Genomic DNA, 23,551 nt, shown 5'->3' on the forward strand with positions numbered 1-23,551 from the left:
AAAGCAAAATAGAGTTATGGAACCTGTGCAATGTAAGTCAGTTTGTCACAGTCAATAAGTGTGTGAAGTTTCAATCCATTCCCACAAGTGGTTACTGAGATACCAGCTTACATACAAAACCTTAACCAAAATCGGGACGCGGACGCGGACGCAGACGCCGACGCCGACGCCGACGCATGGGCGAGTGCAATAGCTCACTATTCTATGAATAGTCGAGCTAATAAAACGACAATATACAGACGATCAGGACTTTAATATTGTTTTATTTTCTTTATGCAGTGATTGTTTGAAACGTATAAATATCGAAGCAAGTGTGACTTGTATGCCATCCGATCGTATAGTTATAGGAGAAAAAAATAACCACTAACTTGTGCATAGTGTATAGCGTATGTGTTTCGAATTTAATTACTAAGTTTTCACACTTTCATCACTGTTTACGCCCAGCTAAATGATAGTGACACTTTCCACTCTAAAGCATTTTCACGCCGTTATGGAAGGTGTGAAAACTTAGACGATATATTCGTAAAATCGCAACTAAAACAAGTTGAAAACAGTCTTTAAGGGCATAACAATACATTCGTAGGAGCGCAGTTTTCGTATAATTACATTTTCGTAAAACAGCGACTTTGTTACATAGAAATAAGAAGGAAAGCAGCCGGGACCACAACACCTTTTCGTAGTATACCGGTATTTCGTTAAATTGCGATTCGTAGCACCGCGAATGCACTGTAGTTGAAATTTTCTTAAAGGTACAGATATGTCATAATACACTTATAAATTGGAGGTACCATCCATGTTGTACCACATGAAAGTGGTCTCGGTTTTTCCCTACGGCCAATAATAAAAAAAGTTACTAAATAAGCTATTTATAGTAACATAAAAGGGAAGAAATTAAACTAGAGAGGTCACAGGGTTTTTCTATTTCTATACCTACTGGCCTAGTTTTTGAAGGCACGTGACCCTGTTTCGAAACTGACCTAGATATCATCAAGGTGAACATTCAGATCAATTTTCATGAAGATCCATTGAAAAATATGGCCTCTAGAGAGGTCAAAAGATTTTAATAATTTTAGACCTACTGACCTAGTTTTTGACCGCAGTTGACCCAGTTTCAAACCTGACCTAGATATCATCAAGATGAACATTCAGACCAATTTTCATACAGATCCCATGAAAAGTATGGCCTCTAGAGAGGTCACAAGGTTTTTTTATTATTTGACCTACTGACCTAGTTTTTTAAGGCACGTGACCCATTTTCAAACTTGACCTAGATATCATCAAGATGAACATTCTGACCAATTTTCATGAAGATCCATTCAAGGATATGGCCTCCAGAGAGGTCACAAGGTTTTTCTATTTCAAGACCTACTGACCTAGTTTCTGATCGCAGTTGACCCAGTTTCAAACTTGACCTATATATCATCAAGATGAACATTCAGACCAACTTTCATACAGATCCCATGAAAAATATGGCCTCCAGAGAGGTCAAGTTTTTTCATTATTTGACCTACTGACCTACTTTTTGATGGCACGTGACCCACTTTCGAACTTGACCTAGATATCATCAAGATGAACATTCTGACCAACTTTTATGGAGATCCATTCACAAGTATGGCCTCTAGAGAGGTCACAAGGTTTTTCTATTTTTAGACCTACTGACCTAGTTTTTGACCGCACATGACCCTGTTTCAAAGTTGACCTAGATATCATCAAGATGAACATTCAGACCAACTTTCATACAGATCCCATGAAGAGAGGTCACGAGGTTTTTCTATTATTTGACCTACTGACCTAGTTTTTGACGGCACGTGACCCACTTTTGAACTTGACCTAGATATCATCAAGGTGAACATTCTGACCAATTTTCATGAAGATCTCATGAAATATATGGCCTCTAGAGAGGTCACAAGGTTTTTCTATTTTTAGACCTACTGACCTAGTTTTTGACCACACGTGACCCAGTTTCGAATATGACCTAGATATCATCTAGATGAACATTCAGACCGACTTTCATACAGATCCCATGAAAAATATGGCCTTTAGAGAGGTCACAAGATTTTTCTATTATCTGACCTACTGACCTAGTTTTTGAAGGCATGTGACCCAGTTTCGAACTTGACCTAGATATCATCAAGGTGAACGTTCTGACCAATTTTCATGAAGATCTTTGAAATATATGGCCTCTAGAGAGGTCACAAGGTTTTTCTATTTTTTAGATCTAACGACCTAGTTTTAATGGCACGTGACCCAGTTTCGAACTTGACCTAGATATCATCAAGGTGAACATTCTGACCAATTGTCATGAAGATCTTGTGAAATATATGGCCTTAAGAGAGGTCACAAGGTTTTTCTATTTTTAGACCTACTGACCTAGTTTTTATCGGCACGTGACCCAGTTTCGAACTTGACCTAGATATCATCAAGATGAACATTCTGACCAACTTTCATAAAGATCCCATGAAAAATGTGACCTCTAGAGTGGTCACAAGCAAAAGTTTACGGACGGACGGACGGACGCTGCACAATCACAAAAGCTCACCTTGTCACATTGTGACAGGTGAGCTAGAAATAAATGTCTAAAATGAGATTAAATGGTTACTCTGAACCAGGTGCAGTAAAATATTTGAGCTTGGTCTGATTGAGCTGTTCATTGAGTATTTGGTATGAAGAGTTAGTGAAACTCAGTATCTGATCAATAAAATAGTCAAACTGTTCAAACATCATTTGAGGTGTTGAAACATGGTAAATACTATGTGTATTTTCTGATGGTTTGTGCAGTAAGAAGGTAAAACAGATGCAAGTAATATTTGCAGTAAACAAACTACCTGATTTTGTTAATTTTTCTTGTCGAACTACATAGTAATTTATATAATTCTAATCAATATGTGTACTTCATTTTTTTAAAAAAGAAACTCCCCATTTGCCTCAATATGCCTTTTTATTACAGACTACCGAAACCTCCAAAGAAGGTTAAAGAAACTGCAAGCCAGGGTCATGAGGAAGGTGAGTCAACAAGGTCAACCTTGTTGAAGAGGTCATTGACAAAGTCTTTGGAGCGGCTTCACAAATTCAAGCGCCCTGCTACACAAATTGGATCATCCTCAGAAACATTGCAGTCGTCTGGTTCACTTGCAAGAATACAGGGCTGTTCCAGTGTTTCAGTAGTATCGAATTCCCCAGATTCATCAGCCCCGTTAACAACATCAACAACATCCTGCTCACCAAAAACAGCATCTCCTGCCCAAGTGACCCCTAGGTCATCGGAAAAAGCAGCAGCAGAACAGTTGGAGGATCCATATCCTATGTCTGACACAAGTAGGTAAAATGAACATATGCTTTCACAACTAAGTTATGTGCAACGTTCATCATGTAATTCAGTATGCTGTATGCTTTCATCATTTCTTTCTGAATCAAAGTATTGTAGTGAATAGTGGTCTGAGACCGGTGCAGAGTAGAGGGCGCTAGTGAGGTCAGGCGAGGTCATGAGCGGGATCAGCCAATGGGGAGCATTCTAGAAGTTCAAGCTATCTTGTTGAGACGCCATTTTGCTGTTCATCTATATTTCCATAGAAATCTGCTTGCATCCTGATTCTCATCGGCTGTGAGTATTGATATATATGTTCATTCTGTGCATCCTTGTTATCTGTTAAGCTTCAAAGCCAGATATCATTGTATTCTTGTATTTTCGGCATCCTGTACAGTGAAAATTCACTATATTGGTGTCAGAGTGGTTTTCGAGCCCACGTAGCAATACGTCAACTTTCCAAAGTTTTTGGGTGAGAGTAGGGTATTAGCGGCTCGAAATACATCGCCGCTATTGTCCAAAAATCCCCACTTCCCTAGGAATTGTCGTGCTTAGTGTGTTTTCAACCACTTAGGTTATTTTACCCCCGGACCATACGGGCCCGGGGCACTACCAGCTATAAACCTATAGCGTACTGGGGGGCCATCCCGGTGTAGGGAATTTAATAGGGGAGGTTTGAATAGGTTTCTTTAATATTTCTATTTTGTATTTGTGACTTTTTGATATCAAATAAGTCTATAAATTTGGGCAGGGAAACCGCTGCGCAGAACAGCTGCGCGCGGGATGTGGCGTGGTCCCGGCTTCCGGTTTCTTTGCGCAACCATATTGCGCATAGCTTCCGTTCGCCTTCCGCAATATTATATTGTTCGCTGTTTGTTTTTGTATTAAACTGATAAAATAATTGCTTTGTGACTTGTTTTGTATATTGTATATCTACCATGGACCATCACACTCAAACGTCGGGTAGTAATGACCCGATCTTTATAAATTTTACAGAATTATATGATCTAAGGTCAGTAATTCCGGGGTTATCCCGGGAAGGGGCAAAAAACATTGCCCGGTACCGGAAGAAATATGGGAATATTTCGTATGAGGCATTCATACACATGCGGAACATCAACGATAGGGACAAAATTGTAAATAAAATCGAATTTACAGAAAACGATGACCTGGGTAAAGTAATTGATTGAGAGGAGCAGCTTGAGGAAATAGATATTGAGGGGGAAGTGGACAAGTTTGGCCCTTTAGACTGTGTCGAACACACAACCGTTAAGGACCAAGGTCCAGCGGGTTCTACCATTCCGCCTAGGTCTACACCCTTAACAGGGGGTCCGGTAAATCATGGTATCCTGGGCGATACGCCTAGGAGGGCGGTTGCTCAACGTCCGAATGTCAAGTTGGAGCATGTTCATTTTGTTTACACTCCCCCACCTAGGTATGGTGAACTGGAAACTAAGTTCACATATTATGTTGCACAGGGGTCTAATTCCCAGTGGCAAGGTCAAACCCCGATAAGACCGGATGCTCCACCTACATATGGGGAGAGCAGTGGGGCTTATCAACCCCAGTGGGTTCAGCCAAATACTTACCCTGGTACCCCTGGACCAGCATGCCAAACCAGGTTTGCTCAACCCTGTACTTACCCAGGTATTCAGGGATCCGCCGGTCAGGTGCATTCTGGGGCCCCAGCAAATCAAACTGGGGGTGAAACAGGTACCACCCACCAGACTAGGATGCAGCAGTCTGCGTCTATGACTACACCCCCCACATGGTTACCCCCGCCAGGGGTAGCACCCCTAAGACCTATTGAACCTACTTCACCTTGGTGTTCCCCGTCTGCGGTACCATCTATTTCGACACCATGGCGGCCTCCAACAGTAACCCCACATTACGCCGGACTAAACACCAGTACCTCTCATCCATGGTTACTCCCAAGTTCAACACCAGTAGTTGGGGGCCCACCAGGTCCCACTCAGGGGGCATGGTGTCCATCCCCGGTTGCACCGGTACCCGGAGGCTTACCCTCCGGTATTGCACCCCCCTGGTGCCCACCACCTACAACTACGTCTGCCGAAAGGCCTTCTTACACTGTTCCTGCACCCTGGTACCACTCATTTTCGGCCCAGGCTAGCGGGGGAGCACCCCCTGTTACCCAACCCAACTGGGGACCACCCCCTGGGACACTGGGGGCTATTACTCATGTGAGTACTCCATACCACTCGCCGGCATCCCAGCCCTGGGACGCAACTAGGTCACCACATTCAGGGAGGGACCCTGGTACCCCAGGCCACTGGGGCACCACTCCATCTAACACTGGGACCCCTAGGGGTTCTAGAGATACCAGATTACCTAAGGCATTGAACTATGATGGCCAGTCTGATTGGCAATCATTCAGAAACCGGTTCGAACGCTATGCACAGGTGAACGGCTGGGATGAGCAGCTATGCAAGGACCAGCTGTGTTGGAACTTAGTAGGTAAGGCAGGGGAATACTTAGCTATAATCAGTACTAGGCAGCCCAATATTAGTTACATGGAATTAATTGATCGGTTACAACGGCGTTTTGGGGATAACAATCTCCCTGAGACTTATTTGATAGAACTCCAGTCTGCTACTCAAAAGTTAGAGGAAAGTATGGAGGACTGGGCCGACCGCGCTTTGAGATTGGCGATTCGAGCTTTCCCTATGTTGCAAGAAACTTATGTAGAATCACAAGCAATTATGAGGTTCTGCCAGGGGTTGCGCGATCTGGACGCTGGGGAATATGTCTCAAATTTAAGACCAAAAAATTTGCAGGACTGTCTTGAAAAGGTCAAGTGGTTTCAGCATAACCATAGGGCCATACGAGGCCGGAGCCCTTCTCCTGGGCGAAGGAGGGGGGAGAATGAGTCTCGTTCTTACCATGTGCGTGCAGCAAGGGAGGCTGGCAATAGGGGAGTAGGGTCTAGCCAAGCTAAGATTAGCCCTACAATGAGCAGTGATAGGGGTAGTTATGATAAAAGTAAATCCCTAGAGGGGGATTCCCCCACCCTTAAGGATTTGGTCAGGGTTTTGATAAAAAAAATCAAGAAGATTCTTCAAAGAAACAGGGAGATCTCATAAAAGCATTTGAATCAATGAAAGTGACTGGGGCGGGAAATAGGGAAAGGTCACCCTCCCCTTACCGTGGGAGGTCCCCTAGTCGACCAGGGGGTTGTTACAATTGTGGAGATCCAGGGCATTTCAAGCGAGAATGCCCGGAAAGGCGTTTGTCTCGCAGCAAGTCTCCTTCCGATCGCCGTGTAACGTTCAGGGGGGATGCTGATAGCGAGGGGCCCTCCCCTGGCAAGAGGGTTAGGCGGGTTCTATTTCCGTCTGATGAAGGGAATGGGGCAAGTGTCCAGTTCCCAGCATCTCCGCGTGTAACCCCCGGGGAACTGGTAACCCCGGAGATAAGTGGAGATAGTAGTGTGATGTCCTCGTTGGATTTAGAAGAGTTTTTCCAATTTCTAGATCAGAAGGAGTCAGAGCTGTCGTGCGCGTCTGAATACTTTACACCGCGTGTAACCCCCGGGGAACTTGAACCCCAGGAGATCAGTAATCTGACGGTTGAGTTTACCACTCCCCCACAATCACCCTATGGCCTACAAGGGGATAGTTCAAACACCTCTGAACAAGGGGACAATTACTTCAGCACCCCAAGTACCACCCCAGAGCAGGTCACGCCCGACCCTGGGGATATGCTTGCAGATAGTGAGGTCAAACAACCCAAAGTGTCAATTAGACAACTGAAGTCTGTGTCAATGTGTAAAGTAGGAATTACAGTAGGGAATAGGCGGGTAGAAGCAGTAGTGGACACGGCTGCTGAAATAACCTTGATTTCAGATAGGTTGTACCATTCCCTGCGTAAGAAACCCCCTGTGCTAAAGAATGTTGAACTTATGACGGCGGGGCGGAACATGCCAATTAGGGGTAAAGTGGTAGGTCCTGTTTTAATGAGAATTGGGGGAAAATGGTTTCGAGAAAACATGTACGTTGCGCCAATAGAGGATGACATGTTGCTTGGATTTGATTTCATATACCGGGAAAGGGCCATTGTCAACACACGGAGGGAGGTGTTAGATTTTGGCAGTTGGGAGGTCCCATTGAAAATGTGTGGGTCCCAGGCCAACAGGGTATCCAAGGTCACTGTAACAAAGCGGTCCGTTATCCCACCAGCTTCACTTACACATGTCCCATGCTCTGGGGAGGATCTGCAACAAGATTTCTTTATCGAAGCGAGGCCCGGCCTCAAAGTTATGATAGCTAGAACTTTACACCAAGGAGGAGATCACCCTTCATTGGCAGTCATTAATATGTCCAATAATTTCCAGGTGCTTAAGAGGGGGCAGTGGGTGGCCACGGCTCAAGACCCTCTGGAGATTAGCCCAGAGGTAGAGGGAGTAAGGGGTGAAGCAAGTGCTAGGGTGAATCGGGTAGCCAAGGGGCCACCTGAACAAACACAGGTACCTGAACATTTGAGGGTAATATTAGACAGGAAATACGAGCACTTAACTGATGAGCAAACTGCAGATCTGAAAAGTTTGTTGATTGAATTTCAAGATGTCTTCGCCAAGGACGATCTTGATTTAGGGCATTTTAGAGAAATCGAACATGCAATCGACACTGGGCATGCTCGTCCGGTTAAAGCACGCATGCGACGCACTCCGGTCGGATTCGCGGCGGAGGAGGAGGCACATCTGCACAAAATGTTGGCCGCGGGGGTCATAAGGCCTTCAATATCGGAGTGAGACAATACGGTTCGCTGGTGCGTGGACTACCGCGCTCTCAATGGGGTGTCGATTAAGGATGTATACCCTCTCCCGAGGGTAGATGATTGTTTAGACACCTTGGCTGGGAATGAGTGGTTTAGTAAGCTGGACGCAAACAGTGCCTACTGGCAAATCTCAATCCGAGAAGAGGATCGCCATAAAACTGCGTTCCTTACTAAACACACACTTTTTGAGCATGTTCGGATGGGGTTTGGGCTCTGCAATGCCCCAGGGACATTTGCACGTGCAATAAACCTCATCCTTAGGGGGCTCAACTGGAAGACGGTCCTAGCTTTCTTAGATGACATACTGGTGTTGGGGAAGGACTTCCCTTCTCATTTGCATAATCTTAGGGAGGCTTTACAACGCTTCCGTCATTATGGCTTAAAGCTTAAGGTAAAGAAATGTGAATTCTTCCAGAAGCGTGTAGAGTTTTTAGGGCGTTGGGTCAGTAAGGATTCACTGTCAATGAGCGATGTTGACATTGAGGTGGTCAGAAATTGGCCTGAACCTAAAGACAGCAAAGAACTTGAGAGATTTCTGGGCTTGGCTAATTATCATCGGGGATTTGTCCCAGGTTTCGCGAAGATAGCTGCGCCCTTGTACGCGCTCGTGCACCGAACCCCTTTCCACTGGGGAATAGTGGAACACAATTCGTTTGAGCAGCTTAAGACTGCTCTATCTAGTCCACCTATCCTGTCCCTTCCGGATACGTCCTCAGAATTTATCCTTGACACGGATGCGTGAGGTTTCGCTGGGAGCAGAGCTCTCACAAGTCCAGGGTGGGGTAGAGAAGGTTATAGCCTATGCTAGTTGTGCGCTTACTCCTGAGCAAAGGCGTTATTGCACCACTAGGAAGGAGTTACTCGCGGTGGTCAGGTTCACCCGTCATTTTAGGCACTATTTACTGGGCCGTCCCTTTACTGTCCGCACTGACCATGGTAGCCTGGCATGGTTAGTAAATCTTAAGGAACCTCAGGGCCAACTGGCACGTTGGATCGAGGAATTGAGTCAATACACCATGTATGTTAAGCACAGGCCTGGCAAACTACACGGAACGCGGATGCCCTATCTAGGTTACCAGTGTCACAGTTCTGCCCTTTGTACAAACTTGGTACCCCATTGCAAGATCTTCCTTGCTTCCCTTGTAAATACTATGCCAAGGCACATGATACATGGGAGAAGTTCACGGAGGAAGTAGATGACACCGTGGCATTGGCGGAAGGTGGGGGGCACATGTATCTGGGGGATGGGGGACCGGAGGTCCGCAGGGTACATCCAAGTGGGGAGGAACTTAAAACCTCTCCAGTCAACCCATCTCAGGGTGGAGGGCAACTCAAGGGCCCTGCTGTTAGGGAAGTCCGTAATACACCTCTAAGTTGTTGGGGGTTTGATCTAGCCGAGCTCGGGGAGGCTCAGCGAGCAGATCCTAATCTTTTGGTTGTGATGGAGTATCTTGAATCTGGGGAAGAGCCTGCACAAGGGACCCGTCCGTAAAATATCTATGGTTAAATAAGGATCGTCTGATTATGGACACCGGGGTGGTGTACATTACAAGTCTTGAAGAGGAGGACCGATTGTTGCTTGTCCCAGTGAGTATGAAGTCTAAGGTTATGGAACTAAGCCATGACATACCCGTGTCAGGTCATCAGGGAACCGCTAGGACACTCTTGCGAGTTAAAGAAAGGTTTTTTTGGTATAAGATGGGACGGGATATCCGTAGGTATGTGGAGTCTTGTGGGGTTTGCAACCGGAGTAAAAAATCGACCCGCCTGGGAAGGGGGGAAATGGTCCCTTTTCATGCAGGGGCAGTGATGGAGCAATCTGTTTTCGAACCTATGTGAAATGCTTAAAATCCACAAAGCAAGAACCACTCCGTATCGCCCATCCGCCAAAGGTCAGGTGGAACGCTATAACCGAACACTTATGGATGCAGTGAGGTGTTTCACAGGGCAGGCACAAAATAGGTGGGATGAGTTCTTGCCGCAGATAGCGGCAGCTATGCGTTCCTCAGTTAATAGGGCCACAGGGTATACGCCCAATAAGCTTATGTTGGGGCGGGAGGTGAACACCCCAGCGCATCTCATGTTCCAGGTTCCCGCTGGGTCAGGGATCAAGGAGGGGGATGAGGATTCATACATATCCCAGTTAATGCTTCAGACTAATGAAGCTCACTGCATAGCACGTGAACGTCTCAAAACGTATCAGAAGCGCCTAAAGCGCGATTATGATTTGCGCCTCGCAGAACGCACATATAATGTTGGGGATGCAGTGTATATTCTTGACACGGCAGCCACTAAAGGTAAATGTAGGAAGTTGGTGAACCCGTGGAAGGGGCCAGGAGTTGTTGTCCGGGCTCTATCCAAATCCATTTTTAGGGTAAAGGTAAAGAATGCCATCTTCACCGCTAATCATGACCGGATGAAGTTGTGCAAAGATCGGGAGTTACCGAAATGGGTTCTGGAATTCCAAGAAAAGGGGGAAGATCTCATTGGCATGCCTCAGACCAATGAGGCTGGTAGGGAGGAAATTTATTGTATCTGCCGGAAGCCATGGTCTGGCAGGTTTATGATAATGTGCGATTTCTGTGATACTTGGTATCATTGGTCTTGTGTGAATATCTCGCCCACAGAGGCACTTGATATCCGTAAATACAAGTGTTTGCGTTGTCAGGAGGGATTCGGGGAGGGGGCCCTGAAGCAGTGATTGGAATGGATAGATCATTCCGGATTGCGGGGGAAAAATACTCCCCTGTTAAACCATGTTTAGGAGGGTAAAATGACACCCTTTTACCTTGTTTCAGACTACCATGAGAAGATATCCACGGGGAAGAGTCAGCATGGCCCGCTCCGGCTATGTAGTGGATGAGTTTACGTTCATGCAAGACCCAGACATCGAGCTGGTGGACCCCAGGGGTGGATCCCTATCCTCATCCAAGCTGGGAAGTCCCTTGACTTTGATAATGGTGGGGAAGTATACGGCCCTGGTAGAAGGTGCGCAGTCCACCTGTCCAGTAGACTCTGAGACTGGTATTCCCTCTTTCAGCCTACCAGAAATGAGCGACTCGGGGGAGAGTGAAACCTCACTCAACTCCTTTGAGAAGCCTAGGTTAACCTTGACCCGAGAGGGTTTCCAGTTAGGGGGGAGGTCTGGGACCGAAGCTGCTTCTGGCAGTATTAGAAGGGTGCCGAAGAGGCAACGCTCCTTGGAACCTTCTTTGGTTCCCCCTAAAGAAAGCCAGGTTTATGGGGATGCAACTCAGGTTGTACGTCCTAAGGCAAGCTCTGTGCCTAACCCAGCCAAGAACCCTTCTCAAGGAGCTCCTTGGGAAGGAGCCCGTCCTAAAACCCAGGGAAGTGTCCGGAAACGATTGTGCCCAGTCCGCAATTGTGAGGCTCGGGCTGCGGACATGAAGACCCATGTCCGGAGGTCACATTTGCCCGTCTCGTTCCATTCGGGGGCTGGGAACCCCACTATCCTCAGGGAACGGGGGCGACTAGTCCAGTGGTTGGCCAGTCGGGTGATGGCACCATTCCTCGCTTGATCCACTTGATCAATCAGGAGGGAGTTCCTAATCTAGAGCAGGGATTTCAATCCGACCAGATTGCCAATATGTCGTTGTTCGCACGGGTCAATGGGCGGAGGGCTGAACTGGTGCCCAGCCTCAGACCCATCCGGTCTCCTATGGTCCTAGGGGATTGGAGGTGTTTGGCAGTGGCGGTTAACTTGCTATCCGCCGCACCCATATCCCCGGAAGTGAAGGCCAAAAACCCAGAAGCACAGCCGGAAGGGGCAAACTTGCCTGGGAGGGTAACCGAGGAAGGAGTGTGGGTGGTAGATACCCATTTTCATCTTGATCGTCTGACCAGGGAATTGGGGCTCTCTATCACTGCCCCATATGGGGATATTATTAGGGGCGTGGGACCGGCGCCCGCAGGTCAATCGGTAGGGATTAAGGGAGTGGTCACTTCCTTCTGCGACCCCCAGTTCTTTCCCTCGTTAATGGGGGTGGAAGAGCTGATAACCAGGGAGGTGTATACAACAGTGGGGGTACATCCAAAATCAGTGCCCTCAGTGACCAGGCAGGAGCGGGAACTTATGTTCCAGCTCTGGGACTCTCGTCGCCTGGTGGGTTATGGGGAGGTGGGTCTAGATAGGACCACTCACCCTTATGAGAGGGTGGCTCAAGAGGAGTTCCTCCAGGAGTTACTGAGATGGGTACCTCCTGAGGGGGTTCTGGTCCTTCATGCCCGGGGTGTCCCCTGGGATAGGCTCAATATGCAGCCGATCTTGAGGCTCCTGTCACTGTGTCAGGCGTCTGGAATCCCTAGCATGCAGTACATTCAACTGCATTGCTTCCAGGGGTCCACTGATCTAGTCAACCGGTGGAGGGAAGCGTTTCCCAACACTTTCTTTAGTGTGAATAACGGGGTGGGAAGTTTTGACACAGACCAGTTGGCTGGTCTGAAAAGTGTCCCCTCCGATAGGTTAATCTTGGAGACGGATGGCCCGCATTTCGCTCCCCGCGGGTATTCCCACTTTATTTTTGGAAGTTATGAATATTTCCCACCTGGATTATGTTAAATTTGCAGTTGCACTTTATTTTTGGGAGTGATGTGTATTTCACACCTGGATTATGTTAATTTTACTATCTGCTGTATTACCCATTCTATGGGACTTTACCTGTGGGGCGGTTAGGGAGTAACAATTATGTCCCACCTGGATGTTGGTCCTCAACAAACCCGTTCGTTCTTTGTCCCTATGTGCTCGTGCTTGAACCTCCTCTTTGAGGGTGGTTTGGGGAGTTTCACTCATTCCCTAATGGTCATGTATCCACTCACCCCAGATTAGTGGCCAAACTTGGTCAGATTAGTTAGAGGCAATTTCGCCTTCCCCTAGGTTAACAGGTTTCAGTCTTCGCTGTCCAACCCTATAGACCAGGTTTAGCGCCTTCTGTTAGCCCCACCCCTGGGGAGACCCAAAGATTCTACCCTGGGGACCTGGTTTATAAGAAAGGGAGGAGTGTAGTGAATAGTGGTCTGAGACCGGTGCAGAGTAGAGGGCGCTAGTGAGGTCAGGCAAGGTCACGAGCGGGATCAGCCAATGGGGAGCATTCTAGAAGTTCAAGCTATCTTGTTGAGACGCCATTTTGCTGTTCATCTATATTTCCATAGAAATCTGCTTGCATCCTGATTCTCATCGGCTGTGAGTATTGATATATATGTTCATTCTGTGCATCCTTGTTATCTGTTAAGCTTCAAAGCCAGATATCATTGTATTCTTGTATTTTCGGCATCCTGTATAGTGAAAATTCACTATAGTATTCTCAATTTCTGTCATTAGAAAAGAGGGTTTTTCGGAATATGAAATTGCTTGAAAAAAAATGTTTAAATTACTTGTATTTAGCAAGGGTGTGATTTTTTATATACCATATGCAGATTGATGACCAAACAAATTAGTTTTGAATATATTCTGGTACTGATAATTGCCATTCATAATTGTACTAGTAATAGTAGTAGCTATTTTTAACGCAATGAGTCATGCTTTATTTCAGAGTTCCAGAAGCGGGTTATGATGCTTCTTCTAGATATTAGGAGCCAAGTGAAGGATCTTAAAACCAAAGTGAATGGTGCAAACCACCCCAGTAGTTCAACTGCTGATAATGATTTTGAAATGCCTTTAAAGGCAAACACTAGGGTAGTTAAAGGACATAGAAACTGTCTTGAAATCTGCAGAAAAAAAGAGGACAAATGGTATGTTTAAAATTATTTGCAATATGCTGATTTTAAAGATAATAAATTTGTATAATTGTTATTTCTTAATAATTTACATGGTAATACATTAAAGTCTGTCTTAATCGGGGCTCATTTTATGAAGAAGGCTTATAATACTATATATTCAAAGTATTCCCATACTTCAGTGTTGCTAAATTTATATAGATTATCAGAAGGTTTTTGAAATAAATGTTCAGTCATGTTGCACACAATATTCAGGTCAGTACCTCTTATGTCAGGATCACTGTTTAAGAAATGATGTACTTTTTTTTGCTGTAACTGGTAAATAACACATAAAACCTTTAAACAAGAGGACCATGATGGTCCTGAATCGCTCACCTGCCTCCACATGAACTGAGTATGACATTGTTTTTTTTCTCTATTATTTGACATAGTGACCTAGTTTTTGAGCTCATGTGACCTACTTCTAAACTTGACCTAGATATCATCAAGATAAAAATTCTGACCAATTTTCATTAAGATCCATTGAAAAATATGGCCTCTAGAGAGGTCAAAAGGTCTTTCTATGTTGAGACCTAGTGACCTAGTTTTTGACCGCAGTTGACCCGGTCTCAAACTTGACCTAGATATCATCAAGATGAACATTCAGACCAACTTTCATGCAGATCCCATGAAAACTATGGCCTCTAGAGTGGTCACAAGGTTTTTCCATTATCTGACCTACTGACCTAGTTTTTAACAGCATGCGACCCAGTTTACAATTTGGCCTAGATATTATCAAGATGAACATTCTGACCAATTTTCATGCAGATCCCATGAAAAATATGGCCTCTACAGAGGTCACAAGGTTTTTCTATTATTTGACTTACTGACCTAGTTTTTGACCGCACGTGACCCAGTTTCAAATTTGACCAAAATATCATCAAGATGAACATTCTGACCAATTTTCATACAGATTCCTTGAAAAATATGACCTCCAGGGAGGTCACAAGAATTTTCTATTTTTAGATCTACTGACCTAGTTTTGGAATGCAGTTGACCCAGTTTCGAACTTGACCTAGATATCATCAAGATGAACAATCAGACCAACTTTCATGCAGATCCCATGAAAACTATGGCTTCTAGAGTGGTCACAAGGTTTTTCGAATATTTGGCCTACTGACCTAGTTTTGGAACGGACGTCACCCAGTTTCGAACTTGACCTAAATATCATCAAGATGAACATTCTGACCAATTTTCATGCAGATTCCATGAAAAATATGACCTCTAGAGAGGTCACAAGGATTTTCTATTATTTGACCTACTGACCTAGCTTTTGACCACAGTTGACCCGGTTTCAAACTTGACCTAGATATCATCAAGATGAACATTCTGATCGATTTTCATGCAGATCCAATGAAAAATACGGCCTCTACAGAGGTCACAGGGTTTTTCTATAATTTGACCTACTGACCTAGTTTTGCACCGGACATGACCGAGTTTCGAACTTGACCTAGATATCATCAAGATGAACATTCTGACCAATTATCATGCAGATCCCATGAAAAATATGACCTCCAGAGAGGTCAAAAGGATTTTTTTTTTATTTGACCTGACCTAGTTTTTGACGGCACATGACCCAGTTTCGAACTTGACCTAGATATCACCAAAGTGAACATTTAGACCAACTTTCATGAAGATCTTATGAAAAATGTGGCCTCTAGAGAGGTCACAAGGTTTTTCTATTTTTAGACCTACTAACCTAGTTTTTAACTGCACGTGACCCAGTTTCGAACTTGACCTAGATATCATCAAGGTCAACATTCTGACCAATTTTCATAAAGATCCCATGAAAAATGTGTCCTCTAGAGTGGTCACAAGCAAAAGTTTACGCACGGACGGACGGACGCACAGATGGACGACGGACGCTGCGCGATCACAAAAGCTCACCTTGTCACTTTGTGACAGGTGAGCTAAAAACAAGAGTGCAAGAATGTCACAATATACGCCCGTCACAGCAAATTTCTTTACTCTAGCACCTGTAATTGCAAATGGTATTTTAATTTTGTGGTTGTTCATACCACAGTCACACATACGGCGCGGATAGCTAAGTTAAGCTATGGATAGAAACGTAATAATTTGTACCGATCCGTACCTGAGCCGTACGAATTGGTACGGATTGATACGGGTTACTACTTTAAGGTACGGCTCAGGTACGGATCGATACCGATTACTACGTTTCTATCCGTGGCTAGACGTAGTTATCTGCGCCGTATGTGTGACTGGGGTATATGTAATCACTGTAAGTGTTTTGTTTTTTCTAAGTCCACAAAAAAAAACCTCCTTTCCAGGTAGAGATACCTTAAAATACACCTAAAATTGGAAAGTAACATCTATGTTGTCCCACAGAAAAGTGGTTTTGGTTTTTCCCTACGGTCAATTATAAAAAAGTTGCAATATAAGTTATTTATAGTAACAACTAAGGGAAGCTAATCTTCAAAAAAAAATTTTTTTTTTAAATAAAAATAATCAAAAAAAAAAAATAGTAAGTCCACACAAAAATCTTTACCAGGCAGAGACTGGTCAAAATACACCTCAAAACTGGATGAAGCATGCATGTTGTACTACAGAGAAGTGGTCTCGATTTTTCCCTAAGACTAGTAATGAAAAAGTTACAATATAAGCTATTTATAGTAACAACAAAGGGAAGTAATTCTAAAGAAGGGAACTGCGCATGACACTTTGTCTCATGATGGTGTATAACTGTGTCAAGTTCCATCAAAATCCCTCCCTGCATGAAGAAGAAATGCTTCGGACAAAGTCATTTTTGTATCTGACCTTTGGCCTCTAAGTGTGACCTTAGACCTAGGGACCTGGTTCTTGCGCATGACACTACATCTCATGGTGGTGAACATTTGTGCCAAGTTATTTCAAAATCCCTCTATGCATGAAGAAGAAATGCTCCGGACAAGGTTTTCATTCTTGTATCCTTTGACCTCTAAGTGTGACCTTGACCTTAGACCTAGAGACCTGGTTCTTACGCATGACACTGCTTCATGATGGTGAAAATTTGTGCCAAGTTATATCAAAATCCCTCCATACATGAAGAAGAAATGCTCCGGACAAAGTTTTCATTCTTGTATCCTTTGACCTCTAAGTGTCACCTTGACCTTAGACCTAGGGACCTGGTTCTTGCGCATGACACTCCTCCTCATGATGATGAACAATTGTGCCAATTTTCATCAAAATCCCTCCATGCATGAAGAAGATATGCTCCGGACAAAGTCATTCTTGAATTTGACCTTTGACCTCTAAGTGTCACCTTGACCTTAGACCTAGGGACCTGGTTCTTGCACATGACACTCCTCATGATGATGAACAATTGTGCCAAATTTCATCAAAATCCCTCCATGCATGAAGAAGATATGCTCCGGACAAAGTCATTCTTGAATTTGACCTCTGACCTCTAAGTCCGACCTTGACCTTAGACCTTGGGACCTGGTTCTTGCACATGATACTCCCGTCTCATGATGGTGAACATCTGTGCCAAGTTTCATCAAAATCCCTTCATGCATGTAGAAGATATGCTCCGAACAAAGTCTGTGGACGCCGCCCGCCCGCACATCCGCCTGCCAGGGGCGTTCCCATAATACATCCCGTTTCTCAAACAGGCGTATAAAAATTGTTAAACTTCCATAACTGATATTGGATTCAAAATCTTATAGATGGAAAAACTGTCTGCAATGGGAGGTGTTAGTCTAAGAGATGGTGTGAAGCGTATGATGGAAAGGTAAATATGTTTGAAAGGCTTATTTCGCATGTGTACCCTTACAGAAGCAAGCCTCTGTGGCATACATAATGCGTATTTGCTGTGTATATGCCGCGAACACAGTAGTACGCCAGAGGAGTACATTTTACATACACCGCATCCCGCGTACTATTTCGACGAGTACACAGCATGTACGCAGGAGGTCACTAGTACACTTCAAGTACGCAGCACAGACTCTGAAAATTTAAGGAGTACACTGCATGTACGCAGGAGGGACTTGTACAAGAAAATAATACACTGCATGTACACGGCAGATACTTTGAAATTTGTGCAGTACACTTCATATACGCGGGAAAGACTTGTACAATTACTTTTAGCATTTATACTTAGTTTTTTTTTTTGTAAGTTAAAGTCTGAAGTAAACTTCATATACGTGGGAGGGACTTGTTCATTTTCTTTTGGTGTTTACACTGTATTTTTTTAGGTAAAAGTCTGAAGTACACTTCATGCAGGAAGGATTTGTACATTTTTTTAAAAAATTTTTTGGAAGCAAGAACTTGATTTCCGAGTAACTTTTATCTTAATAGCATAGAAAAGTTCAGATTACCGGTATTCTGAACAATGAAAATTTTGCAATGTTCATTTGTGAAGCTTACATCTTAGTGATTTCTGAGCTGCACCTTGCATGCAGTGTAAAAATTTATTATTTTTCATTTTGAATTAATCCTGGAGCTTTCTAACTTGGGATAATTGAAAAGCCTTATTTGAACTTTGTTGCATTACATTCTGTAATACATGAAATAATTACCAAGATAATGCCTCAACAGCGCCCGAATGAGAAGAATTAATAGCTCTCACTGTTATTTAAATACTCTTAAGCAAAACACCATTCTATCATGTTTTATAAAGGCTTTAATGCTCATTATGTTAACTCATTAAGGCCTCACCAAATTAAAAAGTTGTTCATCAGATTTGCCGCTCGTATATTTTCAGAACGTTTCTGACTAACTGCGCTCGCCCCATTGGAAAAAATCAATCCAAAAATTTTTGGTGCGCTACTTTTTACGAACGTAAAAGTGTATAAATGCTTATAGAATTCCAGTCCTAGATTGTTCTCAGATGGATTTTAATCAAAATAAATACATACTACGCACACATAGTCTATAATAAATCATAACACTTTTATTTAGTTGCATTAAAGTTGTTTCCCCATGATGCAGTTACGCCATTTTCTTCAAATGTTTACCAAATTACATGCTACAAAAATTGATTTATTTCATTGAAAAGTGGATGAAGAAAAGCGTACTAATTTATTTGATAACATCAATCTACATTATTTTGGTAAGGGTAAATTCTTATTGATGCATGTCACTTATCTTTTTTCTGTTTTTTTCTGTCCAAATGATCAGCATTTGCATACGAAAGTTGGTGGGGTAAGGAATTTACATTATCACAGCAGTTTCGCCACAAGAGTACACAGCATGCATACAGCAGGAGTACACAGCATGTACTCCGCAGGACTCGGGCCAGGAGTACACAGCATGTACGTCACAGGGGTAGTACACCGCAGGCTCATTTGCATGTGAAAAGTGTATGTGCAGCGTACATGCTGCGTACTATTTCCTTCATACTAATTTCCTCCAGCGTACATCCTGTGTACTATGTAGTCCACAGCATGTATGCAGCAAGTAGTACGCGGCAGAGCTTATTTGCATGTCAAAAGTGTACTACAAACATACTATCGGTGTATATCCTGTGTACTATTTAAAGCCCTTGATTTCAGTACACATCATGTATGCATCATATACGCTGTATGTACACAGCAAGAGTATGCAGCAGGCCTTTTTCTTCTGTAAGGGCAACCGATCTCTTCACAGACCATATCCAGGTGGATAGTAGATTGTGTTAAGTACTGTTACAAATTAGCTAACAAAACACCAGGTACAGTCAAAGGACATTCTACTAAAAGTGTTGGTCCCTCGTGGGCACTTTTCAAAGGAGCCTCACTGCAACAAATAATGGAATCAGCAGACTGGTCAAGGGAGACCATTTTACAAGATATTACATGAAATCAGTAAATACTGACTTTATGAATGTGTAAATTAAGTCAGATAAAATGTGATCTCTATCTTGCTTTCTGGGAAATTTTATATGTATTGTGAGCATCATAATTTGGAAATTCATTGTTAATATGCAATATATATACTGTTTGGTCTGGAAAGTACAAGAATGTACAAATGTAAATTAATACTTTTAAGATATTCTGTAAAAAGGAGGATACCAGACTAGTTGGAAACTGGTTTTTTAAGTTAAGAAATATTCTTGGGAGAAGAAAACAGATGAAAATCCTCCCACCTCCATGGGTACTGCTCTGGAGTCAAGAAAAATCCAGACTGTAATAACAGGTAACTTTATTTACGAAATAAAATTGGAAAATTTGATTTTCAAATTAGAGTTTTATGAGTAAATAATACTTACTTGTTATTACTGGTACCCTCCCTTCTACCCCACCGGATTTTTATCAGAATCCTTCAAAGCAAACGCTTTGCTGCCAAAGAGACAACTGAGAAATCCAACGTGGGCAGGAAGTGATTCACCAGTGCGTGGATAAAAACAATCACTTCTGGTTAGGGCTAAAAACGCAGATCCGGTACACGGAAAGAGAAATCCAGACTGTAATAACAGGTAAGTATTATTTACTCATAAAACTCTTATTTGAAAATCAAATTTTCAAGTTTTCTATACATTTATTCTGTTTATATGTGGGGGGTTTTTTTTGTTATTTTTTTTTAGATTCCGATAGAAACAACAGGGGCAATGAACATACCTGAAGGCTACCAACCCCTGGCGCCAGGTGCCAAAATTGCTGTAAGGTCATTGTGGTTACACGATATCCTCGCAACAATCGGCAGGTCACAGGACAGGCAGGCAAAGAGAAGGAAGCAGATGAAATCCAGATCCCATGGAGACCAATTGTCTGAAACAATTAAGTTGATGGTCTCTTTTTTATGATCTATGGGATCTGGCAGTTTCAGGAGGGACCGCCCAGTTTGAGGGAGACCCAGAGTATCAGTCCTTGAAATGTAAGTCTTGTTTAGATTAGAAGTACTTTACAGTGTTTAGATTAAATGTCTACAGTCTTTCGCCGAAATGAACCACAATTTATTTATACTGTCTCTGTGGCTTAGTCGTTAAGGCGTCAGCTTAAGAGTGGGAGGTCCAATGTTCAAACCAAGCTGGTGGGGCTCATTTTAATATCACAGGTTGGCGACACCCCAGCTAGTTAAATAATGGTTACCATCTGCCTATCAGCTTTGTATAATGATAGGGCTTAGGGCTCAGGAGGTTCTGTTGTTTAAACGAATAAGTGTGTCTTAAGTCAGGGATGACACTTAATTAACAAACCCTCCCACATAACTATTGCATGCTATGCTTATAGTTATTCAAACTGATAATGCTTATACAAGAAGTCATAACCTTTAAGATTGTTTATTACTTTCATACATTAAAGCATTAAATTTAAGGTAGCTATGAGAAGGAAAACAAGAGTTACAATTATGGAATAGGATGGACTAAATCATACTTAACAAAATTGTTTTTTTCCACTAATATATTTCATTATTTATGTTGTTGTATTATTTTTCAGTGTATGCCACACATGTCTTGGATATGAGCGAAGTTGGTTTTAAAAGAGCCTGGAATACTAAAATGACATATTGTAGAAACGGCTCAGCTACCAAGAGGCAACAAGAAATTTAAAATTTTGAAAAATGAAGACTGAAAAAGACAGTTTATACTGAAAATAAGAAACTAGAACTTTCACTCATATTTTTAGCTAATTTTCAAAGAAAAAGGAGAGCTACTGCACTCGCCCCAGCGTCAGCATGTCTGTTGGTTAAAGTTTTTGATAAAATCAAATATCTGTTGTTACTATCAAAGCTAATGACTTGAAACTTAAAATGTATAGTTATTAACTATCAAAGTCTACACCAGGAGAAACAATCCCCCTAACTCTGTTTTAATTTTGACAGAGTCATGCCCCTTTTTTATTAGAATATTTTGGTTAAAGTTTTTACTGGCAAAGCTCTGATTCAGAGTCAAGCACTGACAAAAGTCGAGTGCGCTATCTTATGAACAGCTCTTGTTGAAAATGTGTTTCAAAGTGGTTTAGATTATTACTTTATTCTGTAGACTTGGAACATAGAAACAACTTAAATATCAATTACAAAATGTAAAAAGATTTTTATTTCACAGAAACATCTGAGTATCCCATCCCCTTCGCCTCAGTAGGTAAAGCATTGGTCCATCATAGATTATGGACCCTGGGAGGGTGAGTTTGATCCTTGGGTGAGACATGTGTTCTCCTTGTCTATTTTAAACGACAATGTGTCTGAAATCATTAGTCCGCCTCCAATTCATGTTGGGAAGTTGGTAGTTACAGTGCATTCGCGATGCTACGAATCGCAATTTAACGAAATACCAGTATACAACGAAAAGGTGTTGGGGTCCCGGCTGCTTTCCTTCTTATTTCTTATGTTACAAAGTCGCGGTTTTACGAAAATGCAATTTTACGAAAAATGCGCTCCTATGAATGTATTGTTATGCTCTTAAAGCATGTTGTCAACTTATTTAAGTTGCGATTTTACGAATACCTGCATCGTCTTAGTTTTCACACCTTCCATAACGGCGTGAAAACGCTTTAGAGTGGAAAGTGTCACTATCATTTAGATGGGCGTAAACAGTAAATAAAGTGTTAAAACTTAGTAATTAAATTCAAAACACATACGGTGTACACTATGACACAAGCTAGTGGTTAATTTTTTTCCTTTAACTATCAGATCGGATGGCATACCAGTCACACTTGTTTCGATATCTATACGTCTCAAACAATCACTTCATAAAGAAAATTTAAAAACGTATTTAAGTCCTGTTCGTCTGTATATTGCCGTTTTATTATTCCGAACAATTCAGTAAAGGGTAGCTGAGGGTATCGGAATATGCAACTGCGATTTTTTTGTTCTCGTGCAACAATGTACCCTATATATGTTTTATGTACAGTGAATAAAAAGTGATGAAAAAATAACAACCCTTTTTACATTCCAGATACCATCTGAGTTCAGATTCAAATAACATTTGTAGTAAACACAGATGTACATATAAAATTGGTATACATGCACTCCGATATGAAAATCAAATGTCTAAATATCACGGGTTACGATGTGTAGATATAAAGGTTCTGAATAGCGAAATTTCCTAAGCTACGCTCGAACGAAAATGCGTTATTACGAAAAAAACGGCCGGTACCTTGGCTTTTCGTAGGATCGCGATTGTACTGTATTTGCAGAGAACAAGTTTGTATTGGTACAAAATCCAAGAATACTGGTCTGGTTAACTGCCCGCCATTACATGTGAAGTTTGCCAACAGTCTAACGCGCCTTTAATGCGAAACTTCCACCACTACATCCACAGCCAGTTGATGACATCTTTAGCCGTTGGCACATGGACATCTTGAGTGGACTTCCTACCTCCAGAGAGAAATACAAACACATCTTGTTGGTTGTTGATAGTTATTCCAAATGGGCAGAGGCATTCCCTCTTCGCACACAGACCTGTGAAGAAGTAGCGGGTGTACTGTTTAAGGAAAGCATCTCTAGGTATGGAGCACCAAGGGTTTTACTCAGCGACAGAGGAAAAAAACTTATGTCAAACCTGGTAAAGGCTATGGCAGAACTGTGTCAGATCATGACTACCTGTACAAGCAGTTACCACCCAATGACGAATGGTCTTGTTGAATCGAAGAACATCTACATTCTCCAGGCCTTCAGGGCATACTGCAAAGGGCAGAAGGATGACTGGCCAGATCTACTACCAGGAGTACTGATGGCATACAGGTCCACACCGGCCACACAGTCCACTGACTACAGTCCATTTTTCCTAGGAACTGTATGGGCGAGAGATGAGGTTACCATGACACT

At 42.9% G+C, this 23,551-nt stretch overlaps 1 protein-coding gene across 1 annotated transcript; it reads left to right on the plus strand.

Moving 5' to 3' along the window:
* The first annotated feature begins 9,605 nt into the window (after positions 1-9,605).
* On the plus strand, positions 9,606-21,846 carry LOC123524604 (uncharacterized metal-dependent hydrolase YabD-like). Its single transcript, XM_045302908.2, has 5 exons — positions 9,606-13,298; positions 13,648-13,846; positions 17,533-17,597; positions 20,370-20,659; positions 21,223-21,846. Exon 1 carries the CDS (start codon positions 11,706-11,708, stop codon positions 12,675-12,677), a length of 972 nt encoding a protein of 323 aa, XP_045158843.2. The 5' UTR covers positions 9,606-11,705; the 3' UTR covers positions 12,678-13,298; positions 13,648-13,846; positions 17,533-17,597; positions 20,370-20,659; positions 21,223-21,846.
* Positions 21,847-23,551: the final 1,705 nt, after the last annotated feature.

The sequence above is a fragment of the Mercenaria mercenaria genome, chromosome 3 (genome assembly GCF_021730395.1).
Source record: "Mercenaria mercenaria strain notata chromosome 3, MADL_Memer_1, whole genome shotgun sequence".
Lineage (NCBI taxonomy): Eukaryota > Metazoa > Mollusca > Bivalvia > Venerida > Veneridae > Mercenaria > Mercenaria mercenaria.